At 44.7% G+C, this 22459-nt stretch overlaps 2 protein-coding genes across 2 annotated transcripts; both read left to right on the forward strand.

Moving 5' to 3' along the window:
* Positions 1 to 16170: 16170 nt before the first annotated feature.
* On the forward strand, positions 16171 to 17343 carry LOC116355425 (probable basic-leucine zipper transcription factor N). Its single transcript, XM_031799126.1, has 4 exons — positions 16171 to 16294; positions 16386 to 16441; positions 16522 to 17035; positions 17331 to 17343. Exons 1-4 carry the CDS (start codon positions 16266 to 16268, stop codon positions 17341 to 17343), a joined length of 612 nt encoding a protein of 203 aa, XP_031654986.1. The 5' UTR covers positions 16171 to 16265.
* An 879-nt stretch (positions 17344 to 18222) lies between these two features.
* On the forward strand, positions 18223 to 19551 carry LOC116355529 (transcription factor SPT20 homolog). Its single transcript, XM_031799911.1, has 3 exons — positions 18223 to 19291; positions 19370 to 19406; positions 19483 to 19551. Exons 1-2 carry the CDS (start codon positions 18243 to 18245, stop codon positions 19377 to 19379), a joined length of 1059 nt encoding a protein of 352 aa, XP_031655771.1. The 5' UTR covers positions 18223 to 18242; the 3' UTR covers positions 19380 to 19406; positions 19483 to 19551.
* Positions 19552 to 22459: the final 2908 nt, after the last annotated feature.

Here is a 22459-nt window from a genome sequence, read left to right on the forward strand (position 1 = left end):
CATTAATTACCTGAATGGGATTTTTTAACACAGTGGTGGCAGGTTCGGTCCAGGGGTGGTAGAGGAGTGTGTCTGGCCCTGGTTCATCTGGGACCTCTGGTTTTGGCAGCACCTTAATAGAAAACACACCCATCGTGTCTGTCCCGGTCCTTTGTAGTCCGAGGGTGTAAGTGCCTGCATCAGAGAGCTTAATAGTTTTGATGGTTAGTAGGATTTCATCACCTTTACAAAATTCAACAGTGCTCCCAGGTTTTCCCATATCATGGAAAACCTATCCACCTTTGTGGGATCCCCTATGCTATAAGGATACCCTCTCTTCCAATCCCAGAACTGTCCCAAGTCGGTTATCCTGTAATCCCCATACGGACACCCTCCCAATTTAATATAATTTCATTTATAATTTTCGTCCACTTGTTCTGTAGACATACATTCAGCACTCCACGGGTCAGAACCTGGAATCCGCTGGTACATCACCATCTATTTCCATCGATTTCTCCAGAGTCCTGGAAATAAGGCCTCATACACAGGGAAGTAGACAACAGCCCCATAAAACTAAAACAGTCACACAGGTGAATGTAGCCCATAACACAGTGATCGTAATATTTTCCCCATTTTCTGAACATACTATCAAACCCAATTAATCAGAGAAGTATCCACCTCAGAGTTTTCTGTCAACCCGTGAGCCAGGGTGGTCAAACCAGCTGAGGCTTCGGGCACTGATTCGTCCGGAGCTGTGTTATTTGGGATGTCACCCACGATAAGACAGCTCAGACAAACAGCTTCCATGTGAAGCCCCACCCTTTCCCCGAGTACACATCACTTAGCAAGAGCCAGACACATCTTCACTTCTATGAACAAAAACAGGGGTGACAGGACAGGGAGGATTTTCTTCATTCGAGAGATGGCCCCCGGAATTCTGTTAATTCCAGTTCTCCTCTCGAACACTGTTTATTGTTCGATAGTGTCAGTGTGTCTTACCCTCCCGCCGTGCGATATGAATCCGGGTAGCTCTTTCAGCTAGCTGTCACCAGGAGACCTTGGTATGGTCCCCCCAACAAGCCTCTGGGACTGGATTGAGTGACTTCACCTGTAGTTCACCTATAATGCATAAAATGCTGGACATACAGGCTTGGTTAACAAACAGTTTCTCATATGTTTTATCTGATTATATCTTTACCTTCTATGCCCATTTGTTTAGCTACATTTATTTATTTTTTGTTTCTTATCCAATAGGCCCCATCCTATCCTAGACCACAATTTACCTATCCCCCTTTTGATACCTGGCTCTGCCCAGGTAACAACCTTACCTACTCTAAATAATGACTTAGGTAAGATTAGTATATTATCCTTCTGTTCTGACATTATCATGTAGGAGCGCCCTTTTAATTTTCCACATGTCCAATTCTCCCTTTTGTCTCCACTCAGTGACTGTTATCTACACACTCTGTTATCTTTGCTCGTCCTGGCTCCCTTCTAAAACTTCTCCTCTCTGCTCTCAAACCGTCAAGGTCTCTGCAGTGCGGGGGAGGGCTCTTCTGTCTGCCTTTTCCCATGTTTCCACATTTTAACTAAATGTCTCACTGTTTGGCTTTATCTAAACTCATGGATATTTTATTTTTAGAAAAACATGTCTATGGTGGCAATTTCTAAAGTCTTTATATAGGTTAAGTAAACTCCACTATAATTAAGTTACGAAAAAAAAAATGTAAATTTCAACAACAAAAAAATGAAATATTTTTATTTATTTTTTAAACAGTATTACCCATGACCACAAATTCATTATTCAAATGGCACCCCCTTGTGGCTGATCAGACCACCCGAGAGAGCCATGAAATCCGGTCACAGGTTACACCATCCCCCTATATTTGTGTTCCATACCATATTAGACATATTAAAGAACCCTTTATCCTTAAAATAAAATAAAAATCACTTGTGTAATTAAAACTCATAAAATAAAAAACTCATAAAGGTTCCATATGTGAGCGTGCCTCTTTAAAATATCATGTCTCTGGGAACATGGAAATCCCCTTAACCCAAACATTTACTACAAAAACAAAACCTAATAATTATGATAATCCTCTCAAACTCAAATAATTTGTCTCGATGTTTCATGTCTTTCATACTTCTTAAATTCCCAGCCATTAGACAGACACACACAACTGTGATAAATGTGCACTGTCCCTTTAACATAAAAACCTCAGCCTGCAATCCACTCTGCGGGCCTTTCATTGTTCTCCATAATGAAAACAGATTCTAATGTTAGTATACAGTCTCTATGGGGGTGCCACAGGGTTCAATTCTTGGACCGACTCTCTTCTCTGTATACATCAATGAGGTCGCTCTTGCTGCTGGTGAGTCCCTGATCCACCTCTACGCAGACGACACCATTCTGTATACTTCCGGCCCTTCTTTGGACACTGTGTTAACAACCCTCCAGGCAAGCTTCAATGCCATACAACTCTCCTTCCGTGGCCTCCAATTGCTCTTAAATACAAGTAAAACTAAATGCATGCTCTTCAACCGATCGCTACCTGCACCTACCCGCCTGTCCAACATCACTACTCTGGACGGCTCTGACTTAGAATACGTGGACAACTACAAATACTTAGGTGTCTGGTTAGACTGTAAACTCTCCTTCCAGACCCATATCAAACATCTCCAATCCAAAGTTAAATCTAGAATTGGCTTCCTATTTCGCAACAAAGCATCCTTCACTCATGCTGCCAAACATACCCTTGTAAAACTGACCATCCTACCAATCCTCGACTTTGGCGATGTCATTTACAAAATAGCCTCCAATACCCTACTCAACAAATTGGATGCAGTCTATCACAGTGCAATCCGTTTTATCACCAAAGCCCCATATACTACCCACCATTGCGACCTGTACGCTCTCGTTGGCTGGCCCTCGCTTCATACTCGTCGCCAAACCCACTGGCTCCATGTCATCTACAAGACCCTGCTAGGTAAAGTCCCCCCTTATCTCAGCTCGCTGGTCACCATAGCATCTCCCACCTGTAGCACACGCTCCAGCAGGTATATCTCTCTAGTCACCCCCAAAACCAATTCTTTCTTTGGCCGCCTCTCCTTCCAGTTCTCTGCTGCCAATGACTGGAACGAACTACAAAAATCTCTGAAACTGGAAACACTTATCTCCCTCACTAGCTTTAAGCACCAACTGTCAGAGCAGCTCACAGATTACTGCACCTGTACATAGCCCACCTATAATTTAGCCCAAACAACTACCTCTTTCCCAACTGTATTTAATTTTAATTTATTTATTTATTTTGCTCCTTTGCACCCCATTATTTTTTATTTCTACTTTGCACATTCTTCCATTGCAAAACTACCATTCCAGTATTTTACTTGCTATATTGTATTTACTTTGCCATCATGGCCTTTTTTGCCTTTACCTCCCTTCTCACCTCATTTGCTCACATTGTATATAGACTTGTTTATACTGCATTATTGACTGTATGTTTGTTTTTACTCCATGTGTAACTCTGTGTCGTTTTATCTGTCGAACTGCTTTGCTTTATCTTGGCCAGGTCGCAATTGTAAATGAGAACTTGTTCTCAACTTGCCTACCTGGTTAAATAAAGGTAAAATAAAAAAATAAATAAATACCTTGACCTCCTGTTTAATTTAAATTATGTTATCTGAACAATCAAACCAAAATCAATACCCGGGAAGTACTTGTGTAAATGAATTAAAATAACTAAATAAATCTACCTTATTTCTCAGCACTTGGTTAGAACACCACTCCCGTCTTACATCGACCACACCCGTCGCCCCGTACCTAGTGTACATCTTATCTATTACTCAGTGGCTCAATTAATGTTTAACGTAAGTATGTTCAGATGTTGATTATGTAATTCTACAACATTAGTATAGTTCAAACCTCATAATATAAATCCGCAAAAAGAATTTAGCGTTAATAGAGTTTAACACTTTTTCCAACAGTCATGCACCCCCCTCAATATTCTATGATATAACTCTCATCAACAAGCCTGCGACTTTTTCAACATTCTCACCGGTACCAGCTCCAACTGAAATACCTAATGTACCACACTCGCTTTGTCCCCGACCTCATTCATATCGATATTAGTCCCCGACTGAATATCAAGCGTGTTTCATGCACAGGATTTGATTCTCACAAATCTTCATTTACGCCAGTAAGCAGACCAGTGGGAGACGCAATGGCCCCGCCTTCTGTTCATTCTCTGTTTGGTCCCTTGGTTCTTAAATACATGGCTTTTATTTCTTTCAACTTCCTTGTCTCTGGCCTCCTGCTACGTCCCTCTCAACTCACATTCCATTGTTTTCAGCTGGGCCCCTGTTGGCGGCCCCCCTCCTAGATAATCTGCTTGTGTCCATCTTAACTTCAATCCCTCCCAAACTTTCTTTATATGCTTCCATTGTACCTCTCCCCCTGATCTATATTCTATTTTTTGTTCTAGGAACTCATTAAACCTCAGCTTTGGAGTAGTGGGGTTCGCCATTGTGAATTTGCTTTAAACGTAATTTAATTTAATTCAATCGGAATTTAATCGTAGTTTTAATCGAAATTCTCTCCTTCTATCTGAATATAGTTAGCATATACTTCGCCCGACGTTGATTAATACCCACGTTGTATTCGAAGAGACACTATTGCTCGTACTCTGCCTTATCTCAGAGCTTCTCCTTCGTATATTCAGGTTGAGAAAAAACGCATGGGTTTGTATAGCATTATGGAGCGCACAACCAAGGGATCTATTCGACTATTTAGTCTCAATATTTAAATATTATATTCAGATATTATTTCAATTATACATCAGTCATTTCGTTCCTGATTATACATTTAACACAAAAGTCATAGGTACATACAATATAGAAGTTTCGGATTTATCCAATATCCCTTATTATAATTCTATCTCTCTCCCTCTATCTTACCACCAACAATCTTAATGGAAACAATTACAACCACATTGCATTTTAACATAAACAGTTACAAATAGACAAAACAAGACAAAACAACACGTTATATCTCTGACCCCTGAAAGCCGATCCTTATCAGTGAATTTATATCAGACTGAGCCGTACCGGGTCACGGGTCCCAAAATTACAATTTGTCCCCTCGTTGCCAGATTTAATGAATAGTAATTAACTACCCCCTTACTGATCTCTATTCCTGATCCCTATCAAGCTGACCCCTATCAGAATTATTACACATGTCCGACCCCTATCGGTGAATCTCTATCAGACTGAGCCGTACCGGGTCACGGGTCCCAAAATTACAATTTGTCCCCTCGGCGCCAGATTTAATGAATAGTAATTAGCTATCCCCTACTGATCTCTATTCCCGACCCCTATCGGAACTATCCAGGACAAAACAGTGATCACTCATCATTGAAAGCTAGCAGACTGTGCTGACCGGGTCACGGGTCCCAAAATTACAATTTGTCCCCTCGGCGCCAGATTTAATGAATAGTAATTAGCTATCCCCTTACTGATATCTCATCAATGATTTATATCACACCGGCCGTCGCCGGTTCGTTACTACATATGTTCACATACACTGTTATTTCGACTCGTCAGCAAATTATAAATTTACACAAGAATTCATACTTACTCTGAAAAAACTGATAAAAATTTGGACAGACTATACGACAATATGCAAAGTTTGATTTAACAGGCTTTTGCTTACCTCTTTTTTTATGGTGCACCTTGAAATCAGTTTTCCGAGTTGAGCAGAATTGTTGTCCTCCCCCGAAAGTCTTCACCCGTCTTTTTTGAACCGTCCTTTCACCAACTCGCCCCCCCACACCCAAATCAACTCACTTCGACTGGATCGTTAGTAAACTATCCTCTGCCTACCATTTCTGTTAGAAATTGGATATGTAGACGGGCGAGTTGGTCAAGGATCGATTCAGACAAGGTGGTAAATTGTATGACAAGCAACAGTTTATTCAGAGTGAAGATATCTAGAACAGCGTAATTACGGCTCTCCCGCTGGTTCGTACGGAACTGCAGACAAAGAGACCGATACAATCAGTACACCACTTATATATAGAACAGAAAGTAGGTTGATTCTGGAAGATCGGATCTTTGGATTGGTTCAGCTGGGGTGTAGTCTGTAGTCTTCCGCCATTGGCTCAGTTGTCTGTCCGTCATCGTAGAATCCTCTTCGGGCACACAATGTTCAGCTACAAAGGAGATTATGTGTGTGTGCGCTGGTTTTGGCCAGTTAGTGTAATGCGGGAGCTATCCTGTAGGGGACCCCACAGGCTTTACTTTGAGTTGTAGCCCTGTATTAACAATAGTTTGGTCACCTGCATAAGAAATAGCATTTCTCTACACAAAGGGGTTTCATTTCAAGCTAAAGTGTACTGTTAGCTGGCTGGTTCCCTAGCTGACGTAATTATTTGTTTCCCAGAGCCGTTTGCTTTTCTAGTTAGAGCCTAATGTTAGCTAGCTAACATTGGACCTGGTTGGTTAGCTCCCAGCACTGTGGCATTGTTGCCACTTTGTTCATTGTTGTTTATCTAGCTAACATTTGCTGGCTGGCTCGTTAGCTAACGTTACGTGACGTGTGTACAACACCCGTTGAATATGGCCGGTGTCAGTAAACGTCTGCAAGAAAGCGTCATGCAATTGTTTCCAGCAGAACTGGTTAGGCTGTTTTCATGTTATCCAGAGGTAAACAAATCATTGGCCAGAGTGTCAAGTGTGTGTGCTCTGAAAGAGAAACGTGATGGGTGGGGCTAAAGCTTATTAAGAGGGTGTGAACGATGCTGAATGGGTGTAGACAAAGAAGAGCTCTAAACTAGATACCAAAACATTCAAAGATGATTTTCTCAAAAGTGAGATTAAAAGATGATCAACTTTCAAAGCAGAATTACTTTCCCATTGTACCTCAAATACAGTGTATGATATACAATTTTGTAGCTTTGAGTCTCTACTTTTAACACAATTTCACTACATGAGACGGAATCCAGGTGGCGAGTCACATATGTAATCATGTAGCAACAAAAACAAGTGTTAAACAAATCAAAATATATTTTATATTTGAGATTCTTCAAAGTAGCCACCCTTTGCCTTGACAGATTTGCACACTCTTGGCATTCTCTCAACCAGCTTCATGAGGTAGTCACTTGGAATGCATTTCAATTAACAGGTGTGCCCTGTAAAAAGTTAATTTGTGGAATTTCTTTCCTTCTTGTGTTGTGACAAGGTAAGGGTGGTATACAGAAGATAGCCCTATTTGGTAAAAGACCAAGTCCATATTATGGTGAGAACCATTCAAATAAGCAAAGGCAAACGACAGTCAGGAACATTTCAAGAACTGAAAGTTTCTTCAAGTGCATCAAGAGCTATGATGAAACTGGCTCTCATGAGGACCACCACAGGAAAGGAAGACCCAGAGTTACCTAAATGCTTCACAGAGGTAGAGTAACAGACACATCTCAACATCAACTGTTCAGAGGAGACTGCGTGAATCAGGCCTTCATGGTCGAATTGCTGCAAAGAAACCAATACCAAAAGATACCAGTAAGAAGAGACTTACTTGGCCCAAAAAACACGAGCAATGGACATTAGACTGGTGGAAATCTGTCCTTTGGTCTGATGAGTCCAAATTTGAGATTTGTGGTTCCAACCGCCGTGTCTTTGTGAGATGCAGGGTAGGTGAACGGATGATCTCTGCATGTCTGGTTCCCCACAATGCATGGAGGACAAGTTGTGATGGTGTGGGGGTGCTTTGCTGGTGACACGGTCTGTGATTTATTTAGAAATCAAGGTACACTGGCTACCACAACATTCTGTAGCTATACGCCATCCCATCTGGTTTGCGCTTAGTGGGACTATCGTTTGTTTTTCAATAGGACAATGACCCAACACACTTCCAGGCTGTGTAAGGTCTATTTGACCAAGAAGGAGAGTGATGGAGTGCTGCATCAGATGACCTGGACTCCACAATCACCCGACCTCAACCCAATTGAGATGGTTTGGCATGAGTTGGACCATAGAGTGAAGAAAAGCAGCCAACAAGTGCTCAGCAAATGTGGGAACTCCTTCAAGACTGTTGGAAAAGCATTCCCTGATGAAGCTGGTTGAGAGAATGCCAAGAGTGTGCAAAGCTGTCATCAAGGCAAAGTGAGGCTACTTTGAAAAATCTAAAATATATTTTTGCACAACACACTTCCACCGGACCACTGAGGTTGCACCTGCAAAAGCCCCTGGCAGGATCTTAATTAGCATGAAATAAAGGTGCACTTGATTAAGCTCACCCAGTGCAATGGGTAGGTAGAGTTCACTCTTTATTAATTAAAACCACTGGTTTTGTCCATGATGCGCAAACCCTCCAGCACACCAGCTGAATGAAATCAAGCGCACCTAATCTCAATTGGGAAATTGGACCAATAGAAATTATGTTCAGTGGCTTGCAGGTGTACCTAATTAACCAGCCAAATTAGAAGGGTCTAGGATTCCTTTGTAAGGCGCAGCAAAAAAGACAATCAGATACAATATCAGGGATCTCCTGGTAAGGCTTCTGGCTACCATTAGTTCTGACTACTGAGGTTTTGATGAGAAAAATGTCTGTGAGTTTTGAAATGTCTTTGAGGTAAGTTGTATGGCTCTAGTTTGATTCCCTTGTCTTCCATGTTTTACAGGTAGTTGTATTTAACTGACTAGGATGTTTTTGTTTTTATTTAGAATTTCTTGGATTTGTTGCCTGCTAATTGGAGGGATAACCTGTTATCCTCCACCTAAAGGTGTGTTTTGTTCTGCACATTTAATTCAGTGAAATTAAATGGCTTCAAATGCTGGCATTTTACGATTTGAAACATATTATTTTCTTTTGTAGGTAATTATAGATATATTCCCCAAAATCAAGTAAAAGGAACTGGCCACAATGCAGCGGAAGCTACTGGCTCCCGTGCCTCAGCAGGTGAAGCAGCCACCCATAATGCCTCTGCAAGCGTCACGACTGGCCCAAATACCTTAGCTGAAGCAACTGGCCACAATGCTTCATCAAGCGCCACGACTGTCCCAAATGCCTTAGCTGAAGCAACTGGCCACAGTGCCGCGCAAGCGATCACCCATAATGCCTCTGCAAGCGTCACGACTGGCCCAAATACCTTAGCTGAAGCAACTGGCCACAATGCTTCATCAAGCGCCACGACTGTCCCAAATACCTTAGGTGAAGCAACTGGCCACGGTGCCTCGGCAGCGGAAGCAACTGGACACAGTGCCATGCAAACGGCCACTCATAATGCCTCAGAAGCGGCCAACCACAATGCCTCTGCAAGCGTCACGACTGGCCCAAATACCTTGGGTGAAGTATCCGACTCCTGTGCCTCAGCAGAAGCAGCAACCCATAATACCTCAGCAAGCATCACGACTGGCCCAAATACCTTGGGTGAAGGAGACGACTCCCGTGCCTCAGCAGAAGCAGCAACCCATAATATCTCAGCAAGCGTCACGACTGGCCCAAATACCTTAGCTGAAGCAACTGGCCACAATGCTTCATCAAGCGCCACGACTGGCCCAAGTGCCTCAGGTGAAGTAACTGGCCACAGTGCCTCTGCAGAGGAAGCAACTGGCCACAGTGCCACGCAAGCGGCCACCCATAATGCCTCGACAAGTGTGGCAGCTGGCCCAAATACCTTAGGTGAAGCATCTGGCCACAGTGCTTCATCAAGCGCCACGACTGGCCTAAATACGTTTGGTGAAACAACCGGCCACTTTGCTTCTGCAGCGGAAGCAACCGGCCACGGTACCTCAAGTTCGGAATCTGTTTCAAATGCCTCGGCGGAGGCGACAGGCGCCCTTGCCTCGGCGGAGGCGACAGGCGCCCTTGCCTCGGCGGAGGCGACAGGCGCCCTTGCCTCGGCGGAGGCGACAGGCGCCCTTGCCTCGGCGGAGGCGACAGGCGCCCTTGCCTCGGCGGAGGCGACAGGCGCCCTTGCCTCGGCGGAGGCGACAGGCGCCCTTGCCTCGGCGGAGGCGACAGGCGCCCTTGCCTCGGCGGAGGCGACAGGCGCCCTTGCCTCGGCGGAGGCGACAGGCGCCCTTGCCTCGGCGGAGGCGACAGGCGCCCTTGCCTCGGCGGAGGCGACAGGCGCCCTTGCCTCGGCGGAGGCGACAGGCGCCCTTGCCTCGGCGGAGGCGACAGGCGCCCTTGCCTCGGCGGAGGCGACAGGCGCCCTTGCCTCGGCGGAGGCGACAGGCGCCCTTGCCTCGGCGGAGGCGACAGGCGCCCTTGCCTCGGCGGAGGCGACAGGCGCCCTTGCCTCGGCGGAGGCGACAGGCGCCCTTGCCTCGGCGGAGGCGACAGGCGCCCTTGCCTCGGCGGAGGCGACAGGCCTTGAACAGGAGGGCCAACTCCTCAAGCAACATGGATATTAGCAGCAGTGATGTTTCTCAGGATTTTGGGTATGAGGGTGACAATGAAAGCACCCAATGTGTCAGCTCCAGCAGCGTTCAAGGCAGCATCGTTGAACAGTCAATTCTCGTACTAACATAGTTACAAATCGGTGTATGAGAAGGGCAATACTGTCTACTCCCAAACCTGCCACACCACTGGGTAGGTTATGCAAACGTCACTACAGTCCGAGAGATATCTCTGAACCAAGCATATCCCCACCTGCTACAAACTCACAACCTGCTAAAGTAGCCCCGCCACAAGGGAACGACTACTGGGATGCAATGTAATGTGCAACTTCTACACTCACCTGCACTTTGCGTTCTGATTTTGAAATCCGTTGTACTCATCGTCTATCAACAGAATTGCAATGGTAGATTCATCCTTTGGATGACAATTCTGAGTTGTTGCTGACACTTTCTTTAAGCTTCCACTGTATGCTTATGCGTCGGCCAGGGAGTTGCTGCTGCTCGTTCTACCCTGCATTACTTGTAAAACAATAAAATATTGTACCTTTTTAAAAGTGCCTCCTTGTGTTTTGAAATAGTGTTTTAATGTCTACCTTTGGCTTGCTGGTTGAGAACAGTGTTGGTTGCCAGTGCAATTTGTAGTAATTGGGAATGTGGTTCACAGTTCCTTAAATTATAGATTTGATATCCAAAAGATATCTTTGCTGCTGGTTGACAAACCCCAAGATTGTCTCTACGTTAAAGCCACTGACCACGTTTAAATGTACATCAATATCCCGTTATTTGGGATCCTGAAGTATTTATTTTGTGTTGCCATGTAAACATCAAATCCTGTTTTACAAAAACCTGAGAAAGCTTGTACCCCGGAGATGGGCTACTGTGGCATATAAACCTCTTCTGTTTTTGTGGTATGCGCAGGCTCCGTTTCGCCTCTTGTGGTTGTCTGACTCTGTCAAACAAATCAATTTAAAGTGGGCTACCTGTCCAGTTTGCTCCACCATAACTGAGCTTAATGGCTACTTTCACCCCTAATTTAGACACGTTTCTGCTTACTTACATTAGTTCTGCCATTTGTCAACTATAGTTTAATACATGCAGCTTCTCTTCTGTCATAACTTGTTGCCCCAGAAGACTAAAGTAGTGCTCACAAATGTCTTATGTTGATAAGATGACTAATGCATTCATTCTAACAGGTAAAATTATTTAAGGACCAGATAGCATGCTAGGACACAGTGGAAACATTGGTCCTGTGCCAAATGTCATTGTAACAGATTTTAAGGAAATGGAAAGCTGAGAATGGTAACTTCAGTTAGTCTTGGGTGTGTATTTTATGTGGTTGAAATGCTGTCTGCTTGCAAAAGTGTCAAAGATGACACATTACACGTGCATTGGCATTTTCCCAGAGACGCTGACAGAAATATTTATCCACTCTGTTCCCAAGACAATTTAAAGAGATTATAATTTCACTGCAACTGAAGTTAATATAAACTCTGCAAAAAAATAAACATCCTCTCAGTGTCCTGTGTTTTTCTTGTCCAGCAAACTTAACATGTAAATATTTGTATGAACATAAGATTACAACTGACACAAACTGAGTTCCACAGTTCCACAGACATGACTAACAGAACTGGAATTGTGTCCCTGAACAAAGGGGGAGTCAAAATCAAAAGTAACAGTATCTGGTGTTGCCACCTGCTGCATTAAGTACTGCTGTGCATCTCCTCATGGACTGCACCAGATTTGCCAGTTCTTGCTGTCAGATGTTACCCCACTCTTCCACCAAGGCACCTGCAAGTTCCGGACATTTCTAGGGGGAATGACCCTAGCCCTCACCCTCCGATCCAACAGGTCCCAGACGTGCTCAATGGGATTGAGATCCGGGCTCTTCACCTGCCATGACCGAACACTGACATTCCTGTCTTGCAGGAAATCACGCACAGAACGAGCAGTATGGCTGGTGGCATTGTCATGCTGGAGGGTCATGTCAGGATGAGCCTGCAGGAAGGTTACCACATAAGGGAGGAGGACATAATTTTGCACGCCCAATTTTTCCGTTTTTGATTTGTTAAAAAAGTTTGAAATATCCAATAAATGTCGTTCCACTTCATGATTGTGTCCCACTTGTTGATTCTTCACAAAAAAATACAGTTTTATATCTTTATGTTTGAAGCCTGAAATGTGGCAAAAGGTCGCAAAGTTCAAGGGGGCCGAATACTTTCGCAAGGCACTGTAAATCCGATGATGCTGTGACACACCGCCCCAGCACATAACGGACCCTCCACCTCCAAATCGATCCCGCTCCAGAGTACAGGCCTCTGTGTAACACTCATTCCTTCAATGATAAATGCGAATCCGCGACTCGTCAGTGAAGAGCACTTTTTGCCAGTCCTGTCTGGTCCAGCGACGCTGGGATTGTGCCCATAGGCGACGTTGTTGCCGGTGATGTCTGGTGAGGACCTGCTTTACAACAAGCCTACAAGACCTCAGTCCAGCCTCTCTCAGCCTATTGCGGACAGTCTGAGCACTGATGGAGGGATTGTGCGTTCCTGGTGTTTATCATTTTTGATTTATTTCACCTTTATTTAACCAGGTAAGCTAGTTGAGAACAAGTTCTCATTTACAACTGTGACCTGGCCAAGACAAAGCAAAGCAGTGCGACACAAACAACAACATGGAATAAACAAGCGTACAGTCAATAACACAATAGAAAAAAAGGAAGTCTATATACAGTGTGTGCAAATGGCGTGGGGAGGTAAGGAAATAAATAGGCCATAGTAGTGAAGTAATTACAGTTTAGCAAATTAACACTGGAGTGATAGATGAGCAGATGATGATGTGCAAGTAGAAAAACTGGTGTGCAAAAGAGCAGAAAAGTAAATGAAAACAATATGGGGATGAGGTAGGTAGATTGGGTGGGCTATTTACATATGGGCTATGTACACCTGCAGCGATCCGTTAGCTGCTCAGATAGCTGATGTTTAAAGTTAGTGAGGGAAATATAGGTCTCCAGCTTCAGCGATTTTTGCAATTCATTCCAGTCATTGGCAGCAGGGAACTGACAGGAAAGGCTACACTTGCGTTTAAGAGCAGTTGGAGGCCACGGAAGGAGAGTTGTATGGCATTGAAGCTCATCTGGAGGTTAGTTAACACAGTGTCCAAGGAGGGGCCAGAAGTATACAGAATGGTGTCGTCTGCGTAGAGGTGGATCAGAGATTCACCAGCAGCAAGAGCAACATCATTGATGTATACAGAAAAGAGAGTCTGCTCGAGAATTGAACCCTGTGGCACACCCATAGAGACTGTCAGAGATCCGGACAACAGGCCCTCCGATTTGACACACTGAACTCTATCAGAGAAGTAGTTGGTAAACCAGGCGTGGCAATCATTTGAGAAACCAAGGCTGTCGCAACTGACTGACCTCAGTAGGCTAATAGGGCCTGGAGGGTCTAACAGAGAAAGAAGAATTGGAATCTGTCTTCAGAAAAAATAACCGTTGAGGATTTTAAATTCAATCGCAAAGAAACAAATACAATAGAATATGATGCAGTATAATACAATACATATTTGTGTATTTTCATGCAAATTCTACATTTAAGTGCAGATCTGTATTCAAAAACATGTTTATTTCAGTATCTGGGTTATAATATCTGGGTTATAATACAAATTGTATTATTTGACAGTATTTTGAAATACTTATTTAATACATTGGAGTGTAAATGTGTGTGTGATTTTGAGTTTTTCAAACACTTTCCAAATGTATTTCCAAATACATAACATTTAACGACTTATCTTTTCAAATAAAATATCAGAATACTTACTTTGAATGTATGTGAAATTAATTGAAATATTTTAAATAGTATTTGAACCTGGTCTGATTTAAGTGACATACATTTGCGTTCCAGTTACAGTAGGCCAGCCTACAGCAGTGGAAGAGGGGAGTTAGTGCAGAGTTCTAGACATTAAGGGCCGTACAATAAAGTACAGAAGGATTGGAGCACTTGGGGTGAATATAAAAGACCAGAATAAAGAACAGATTGTCTGCCTGCTGTGCTGAAAGAAACAGGAGAAGAAAAGGAGATTGGCATTTTCAAGGCACAGACACAAACGTATAATTATCAGAGATGGAATGCAAGCGGAAACATCAGTCGGAATAGGGAAAACACTGTGGCAGATTTAAGGGGGTTGGAGATATATGCATAGCTATCTAAACAGTTGTAATCGAGTTTATATGTTTGTGGATGTGTACTGCAATCAAAGTTGAGACAACATTGGAAAAAATGCTTCCACAAAGGAGGATAGACGGTCAGAGGATGATGAGATGGGTTGTTGTCTTGTGTTTTATTTCATCCACATGAGGGAGACATTTTATGGAGATAGTGGGCACCTTCGAGCTGATCACTATTGTCAAGTCGGTGACAATTGTTGGTCACCGCCTTTCAAAGTGTGTTGCGTTCTGGGGATAAAACATTTCCGACAAGAGTCTATATGTCGATTGCATGAACTTTACAATTGCTCTTCACCAACTTCATCCTGCAGCCATCACCTGTCATGTGGGGGCTCCATTGTCAACCAATCATTAGTGTTTATGTTTAACCCACGTGACCAAAAACATGACTGAAACAGGAACCAACTTGCTACAATTCATGTGTAGCCTACAGTGCATAAAGGAATGATGTGATTGAGGCCCTCTCTCATTTATTGATTTTATAATGTACACACAAATTATTTCAGTCTGTGAGTGGGTGTTGGAGACATGTTTTTGTTTTTACATTATAAAGGAAACCTTTTATAAACAATGGCAACACTGCCATGGTGATCTGAGCCTTGCTGTTGGAAAATGACGTTAGTATCCGACTTTCGGTTGTCGCAGATGCACCTCTACTGACTTTACTTCTTGACTTTGGTCTACAGTCAGTTGCTTCAGCCTTACAACTCAAACGAGCCCTACTGTATGTTTTCCTCTGAAAATTAAAAACTCAGATCATCAAAAGCATAACATGAGTGTTTAATTGGTGTCTGTCTGAAATCAGAATTTGTCTAAGATGTCGCACTTTGTGCAAATGAAACTGTTAACCATCTAATGTTGCTATGCTGAATGAAATACACGGTTTTAAAGAAGGCATGTGTAAAATAATGGTGCCTAACTGCTCATTCAGCCTCTAATCTTCAAATGAACCAAGTGAATTTTGTACAAGCAATAATTTAAACCGATCAATGAAGTGCCAAGACAAAATGTGTTTCCTACTTTAGAGCAGGGGTGTCAAACTCATTCTATGGAGGGCCTAGTGTCTGTAGGTTTTAGTTTTTTCCTTTCATTTAAGACCAAGACAACTACTGTAGGTGAAGGGAGTAATTAGTGGCCTTAATTCAGCCATCAAGTACAAGGAAGGAGTGAAAATCCGCAAACACTCGGCCCTCAGTGTAATGAGTTTGACACGTGCTTTAGAGTAAGGGCTGTCAAACCTGTCAGGATCTCAATTAGAGAATCAACCAGACCTGAGTAAATATCTGCATTCCAAAATCAACCCCTAGCTCCTACACCTACCACTTAGTCACTTATGGGCATTTGAAATGATCAGATAGGGTAAAGCAATATGTTAATTGCTTCACCTTGCCTTCTGATAGGCTGGATGCAATTGTGGTCATATTGCTTATCCCTATTAAATCCTTGTGTTTAGACTAAGACGTAGGATTTAGGGGTCAATTTGGAAATAGAAATTGAATGTAGTTCAGTGGCTGACAGCTGTCCTTAATTAGCCAACGACATTAGAAGGGTCTGGGATTCCTTTAAAAGGAGCAACCAAACATCTGGCAAATATAGTAAAAGGGATATTCTGGTAGGACGTATGCCTACCATTAGTTCTGAATACTGGTGAGGTTTTGAGGGCGAAATGGCCGTGGTGATTGGAATCGCTTTCAGGTATGTTTTTAAGTATTGATTAAGTTTGTTTCCCTTGTCCTTCAGGTGTTACAGGTAGCTATGTTTATGACATACATTATTTTTCCTTAAGCGTTTCTTGGCTTTGTTGCCTGCTAATTGGAGGGTTAACGTTTTCTACATCAGAAGGTGAGTTCATTTCAAATAACAGCTATGCAGTTCCATAACCTTCAAATGCTGGCATTTTACAGTTTATATTTTTAACCTAGGTGATTGGTCTCCTGCACTGGATTCTAATGCAGCATGGCTCTATGCAGGATCACTTCGGTCTCTAGGATATGGCAATTATAAATCTCAAATGCAAGCGCAACAGAAACATCCGGCTGCCATCCTGCGGAAGGAACTGGCCCCCATGCAACCTCAGCAAGTGTGGTATCCAGTTCAAATGCCCCTGCATCAGAAGCAACTGGCCGCAGAAGCTCAGCAGCAGAGGCAACCGACAACTGTGCCCCAGCAAGTGTGGCATCCTCCTCAAATGGCCCTGCAGCAGAGGCAAACGACCGCCGTGCCCCAGCAATTGTGGCATCCTCCTCAAATGGCCCTGCAGCAGAAGCAACCAACCGCCGTGCCCCAGCAAGTATGGCATCCTTCTCAAATGCCACTGCAAACAACCACTGTGCCCCAGCAAGTGTGGCATCCTCCTCAAATGCCCCTGCAGCATATTCAACCGACCGGCGTGCCCCAGCAAGTGTGGCTTCCTCCTCAATTGCCCCTGCAGCAGAAGCAACCGACCGCCGTGCCCCAGCAAGTGTGGCATCCTCCTCAAATGCCCCTGCAGCAGAAGCAACCGACCACCGTGCCCCAGCAAGTGTGGCTTCCTCCTCAAATGCCCTTGCAGCAGAAGCAACCGAGCGCCGTGCCCCAGCAAGTGTGGCATCCTCCTCAATTGCCCCTGCAGCAGAAGCAACCGACCGCCGTGCCCCAGCAAGTGTGGCATCCTCCTCAAATGCCCCTGCAGCAGAAGCAACCGACCGCCGTGCCCCAGCAAGGGTGGCATCCTCCTCAAATGCCCCTGCAGCAGAAGCAACTGACGACCGTGCCCCAGGAAGTGTGGCTTCCTCCTCAAATGCCTTTGAAGCAGAAGCAACCGAGCGCCGTGCCCAGGCAAGTGTGGCTTCCAGCTCAAATGCAGCAGAAGCAAACGACTGCCGTGCCCCGGCAAGTGTGGCATCCTCCTCAAATGGCCCTGCAGCAGAAGCAACCGACCGCCGTGCCCCAGCAAGTGTGGCTTCCTCCTCAAATGCCCCTGCAGCAGAAGCAACCGACCGCCGTGCCCCAGCAAGTGTGGCTTCCTCAAATGCCCCTGCAGCAGAAGCAACCGACCGCCGTGTCCCAGCAAGTGTGGCATCCAGCTAAAATGCAGCAGAAGCAACCGACTGCCGTGCCCCAGCAAGTGTGGCATCCTCCTCAAATGCCCCTGCAGCAGAAGCAACCGACCGCCATGCCCCAGCAAGTGTGGCATCCTCCTCAAATGGCACTGCAGCAGAAGCAACTGACCACCATGCCCCAGCAAGTGTTGCATCCAGCTCAAATGCAGCAGAAGCAACCGACCGCCATGCCCCAGCAAGTGTGGCATCCTCCTCAAATGGCACTGCAGCAGAAGCAACTGACCACCATGCCCCAGCAAGTGTTGCATCCAGCTCAAATGCAGCAGAAGCAACCGACTGCCGTGCCCCAGCAAGTGTGGCATCCTCCTCAAATGCCCCTGCAGCAGAAGCAACCGACCGCCATGCCCCAGCAAGTGTGGCATCCTCCTCAAATGGCCCTGCAACAGAAGCAACCGACCGCCGTGCCCCAGCAAGTGTGGCATCCTTCTCAAATGCCCCTGCAGCAGAAGCAACTGACCACCGTGCCCCAGCAAGTGTGGCATCCAGCTCAAATGCAGCAGAAGCAACCGACCGCTGTGCCCCAGCAAGTGTGGCATCCTCAAATGCCCCTGCAGCAGAAGCAACCGACCGCCATGCCCCAGCAAGTGTGGCATCCTTCTCAAAAGGCCCTGCAGCAGAAGCAACTGATGCCCCAGCAATTGTGGCATCCTCGTCAAATGCCGCTGAGGCATAAGCAAACGACCGACGTGCCCCAGCAAGTGTGGCATCCTGCTCAGTTTCCCCAGCAGAAGCAACTGGCCCCTATGCCTCTACTGCAGAAGGAACCAACCACCATAGCCCAGCAACCTCAGCAGGTGTGGCATCCAGCTCAAATGTCCAAGAATCGAACACCCACTGAACCTCAGCAGAAGCAACCATCCACCACGCCCCAGCAAGCGTGGCATCCAGCTCAAATTCCCCTGCAGCAGAAGCAACCGGCCACTGAACCTCAACAGAAGGAGCTGACCGCCATGCCACAGAAGCTACAGGCCTCCATTCTCCAGCAGCCTCCGCTCGTGTGGCATCCATCTCAATTTCCCCAGCAGCAGAAGGAACTGGCAGTCGAGCCCCAGCAGCAGAAGGAACTGGCAGTCGAGCCCCAGCAGCAGAAGGAACTGGCAGTCGAGCCCCAGCAGCAGAAGGAACTGGCAGTCGAGCCCCAGCAGCAGAAGGAACTGGCAGTCGAGCCCCAGCAGCAGAAGGAACTGGCAGTCGAGCCCCAGCAGCAGAAGGAACTGGCAGTCGAGCCTCAGCAAGAAAGGTATCCATCTCAAATGGCTCAGCAGCTAATCAACCCCGTTCCTCAGCAATTATGGCATGTAGGGCAAATTTCCCAGCAGCAACTGGCCCCATTGTCTCAGCAGAAGCACTACGAAAGCACTGAAGATGATGCCTCTGGTAGTTCTCAGGCCAGCATTGAACAGTCAGGTGTCATCCCAATCTCTTCCTACAGTTCCAAATCGCACTACAAGAATGGCAGAACTGTCTTTTCCCAAATCAGCTACACTCCTTGGGAGGCAATGCCTGTTGACAGTGGAAATGCTCCCAAGGACGGTTATGTTGGCATTGGTGCACCAAGCATATATCCAACACTAGTGAAGGATTCTGCAAGGTAATGGTTCACTTTAACCTGCTCTGAACTTTGCTCTCTGAATTTGAAGGACTTTGTACTAACCATATCTATCAACAGGGAAATATAATGGATTCATCCTCTAGAAGCTCTAATGGTGAGTATTGTTTTTGACATTGGTTACTTAACATTCTGTGTTGCTGACACTGTTTGCATTTCTTTCTGCTTTTTAGACCAGGAAGTTGCTGGTGCTCTTGCTACTCTAGTGTGATGGAATCAATAAACAACTTACTTTAAAAATGCCTTGTCTCTTTGAAATGTTTCATGTCCATTGCTTGCTAATTGAGAACAGGTGGTGTGCAGTCAGTAGTAAAAATGACTACTGTTCAGTTAATTCTTTGGTTTTCTTATCTTTTACCTTTGCTACTGATTCAAAATAAAAGCTTGGGTCTACATAAGAGCATTTGTGATGGGGTGAGTTGTCAGACATTCCTCATATATTCATACTTTAGATGTAGGCATGCATTGTATACAGTGAGACTGTCAGACAAATCCCTGATTGAAGAGCTCTGGGGAAGTGTACTAAGAAATGTCTGAAGCATTGATGGTCCCTAAGAACACAGTGGCTTCCATCGTTTATAAATGGAAGAGCTTTGGAACCACCAAGACTCCCTAGAGCTGGCCGCCGGGCCAAACTGAGCAATCGGGGGAGAAGGGCCTTGGTCAGAGGTGATCAAGAACCCGATTGTCACTCTGACAGAGCTCTAGAGTTCAATCTCTGCAGCACTCCACTAATCAGGGTTTTATGGTAGTGTGGAGAGGTGGAAGCCTCTCCTCAGTAAAAAGCACATCACAGCTGGCTTTACACCTAAAGACTCTGAAACCATGAACAAGATTCTCTGGTCTGATTAAACCAAGAATGAACTCTTTGGATTGAATGGCAAGCGTCACGTCTGGAGGAAACCTGGCACCATTGAGTGGCCCAGCCATAGCCCGGACTTAAACCCGATCAAACATCTCTGGAGAGACCTGAAAATAGCTGTCCAGCAAAGCTCCACATCAAACCTGACAGAGCTTGAGAGGATCTGCAGAGAGGCATGGTAGAAACTTTCAATTATAAATCATAACGCAAATGAAACCTACAGTTCAGTTTATATAGCCATGGGGGAATGGAAACAGTTGTATGCATTTGGTTGTGAAGACCTTAGATTACATGTAAAAAAAAAAAGACAAAAGGAACACTAAAATAGCCAATGTATCGTGAAGTTGTATACATCACCCGAGGGGGGTCGAAATTGTGGTTCAAATGTTGCATATACATGTTTTAGTATCTAGATATTGTGGTATGTTAGAATGTCTAAACAACTGTTGTATTAATAATTTGTCAGAAATATATAAATATAATGACAAAGTTTTACCTGCACCTGTATGCAGATAATACTGTTGTGTACTCAATTGCCCCGCCCTGCTGATCAGGCTCTATCTGATCTACATTAGGCGTTCATTATTTTGCAGAACACCTTTAATTGACTTTAAATTATTATTGAATTCATGGAAAACTAAGTATATGTTTTCTAGAGTACACAAAAATGATTCTAATGATTGAAGTGTACGTACCTGGTACGGTGTATCAGTATGTACGTTAAGTTGTCTTTTTGAAAAACATATTGATGAGTTAATTAAGATGCTGAAAATAAAAGGGGCTTCTTCTATAGAAATAGGTCTGGCCTCTCGCTTAAAATAGTACAAAACAGATCATTCAATCAATGTTCTTACTGATCCTAGACTATTGCAAAATCATCTATATGAATGCAGCTGCCACTTCATTAAAGCCTAGAGCACTTTGTTTTATTATGGGTACAGGTTCAGTACACATCCCTGCATTCTCTATCATAAAGTAGGCTGACCCTCTGAGGTCACGTAGGTCAATTCGTTGCTCTCTTTGCCTTTATAAAGCTATTTTACATACTGTAAACTCCCTCTGTAGCTAACATCTACAATAACCATTAGATGTACGAGTCAGGGTTATCATACACAGTCTCATGGATTGCTAACTCTGGAAATTCCTTTGGTCTGTACAGAGTTCAGTAAATCAGCTCTTTGCCCCTTACTTGTGGAATAATCTCCAAGCTTCTCTAAACATGGATGTTTTGGTGTCTCTAGGTTCATTCAGACTGCTGAATGAGGCCTGTTACAACTTACTTACAAAACCTTTAAAGGCGTTTGTGAAACCATTCAGTCATGGATGTATTTAAACATATTTAATACATATTGCTTGTTACAGAAGACTACTGTTGTACATTGAATAGCCATTCATCACTGTTACACCTTCTTGATGTGATCGTTCTCTATGTCTGGACATGTTTATAATACACATAGTGTGAATAGGTGTTTCCAAGATTTGATTAATCAAATCAAATCAAATGTATTTATATAGCCCTTTGTACATCAGCTGATATCTCAAAGTGCTGTACAGAAACCCAGCCTAAAACCCCAAACAGCAAGCAATGCAGGTGTAGAAGCACGGTGGCTAGGAAAAACTCCCTAGAAAGGCCAAAACCTAGGAAGAAACCTAGAGGGGAACCAGGCCATGTGGGGTGGCCAGTCCTCTTCTGGCTGTGCCGGGTGGATATTATAACAGAACATGCCCAAGATGTACAAATGTTTATAAATGACCAGCATGGTCCAATAATAAGGCAGAACAGTTGAAACTGGAGCAGTAGCACAGCCAGGTGGACTGGGGACAGCAAGGAGTCATCATGTCAGGTAGTCCTGAGGCATGGTCCTAGGGCTCAGGTCCTCCGAGAGAGAGAAAGAAAGAGAGAAAGAGAGAATTAGAGAGAGCACACTTAAATTCACACAGGACACCGAATAGGACAGGAGAAGTACTCCAGATATAACAAACTGACCCTAGCCCCCCGACATATAAACTACTGCAGCATAAATACAGGAGGCTGAGACAGGAGGGGTCAGGAGACACTGTGGCCCCATCCGAGGACACCCCCCGGACAGGGCCAAACAGGAAGGATATAACCCCACCCACTTTGCCAAAGCACAGCCCCCACACCACTAGAGGGATATCTTCAACCACCAACTTACCATCCTGAGACAAGGCTGAGTATAGCCCACAAAGATCTCCGCCACGGCACAACCCAAGGGGGGGGGGCAACCCAGACAGGATGATCACATCAGTGACTCAACCCACTCAGG

Source organism: Oncorhynchus kisutch, linkage group LG20 (genome assembly GCF_002021735.2).
Source record: "Oncorhynchus kisutch isolate 150728-3 linkage group LG20, Okis_V2, whole genome shotgun sequence".
NCBI lineage: Eukaryota > Metazoa > Chordata > Actinopteri > Salmoniformes > Salmonidae > Oncorhynchus > Oncorhynchus kisutch.

What these genes read in the sequence shown, in the direction of transcription:
- LOC116355425 (XM_031799126.1), top strand. Translation starts at nt 16,266, where the DNA reads ATGGCCGTGGTGATTGGAATCGCTTTCAG. An exon ending in GTGATTGGAATCGCTTTCAG is followed by an intron (nt 16,295 to 16,385) that starts GTATGTTTTTAA and finishes TTTTTCCTTAAG; the next exon opens with CGTTTCTTGGCTTTGTTGCC. An exon ending in AACGTTTTCTACATCAGAAG is followed by an intron (nt 16,442 to 16,521) that starts GTGAGTTCATTT and finishes TTTTTAACCTAG; the next exon opens with GTGATTGGTCTCCTGCACTG.
- LOC116355529 (XM_031799911.1), top strand. Translation starts at nt 18,243, where the DNA reads ATGCCCCTGCAGCAGAAGCAACCGACCGCCATGCCCCAGCAAGTGTGG.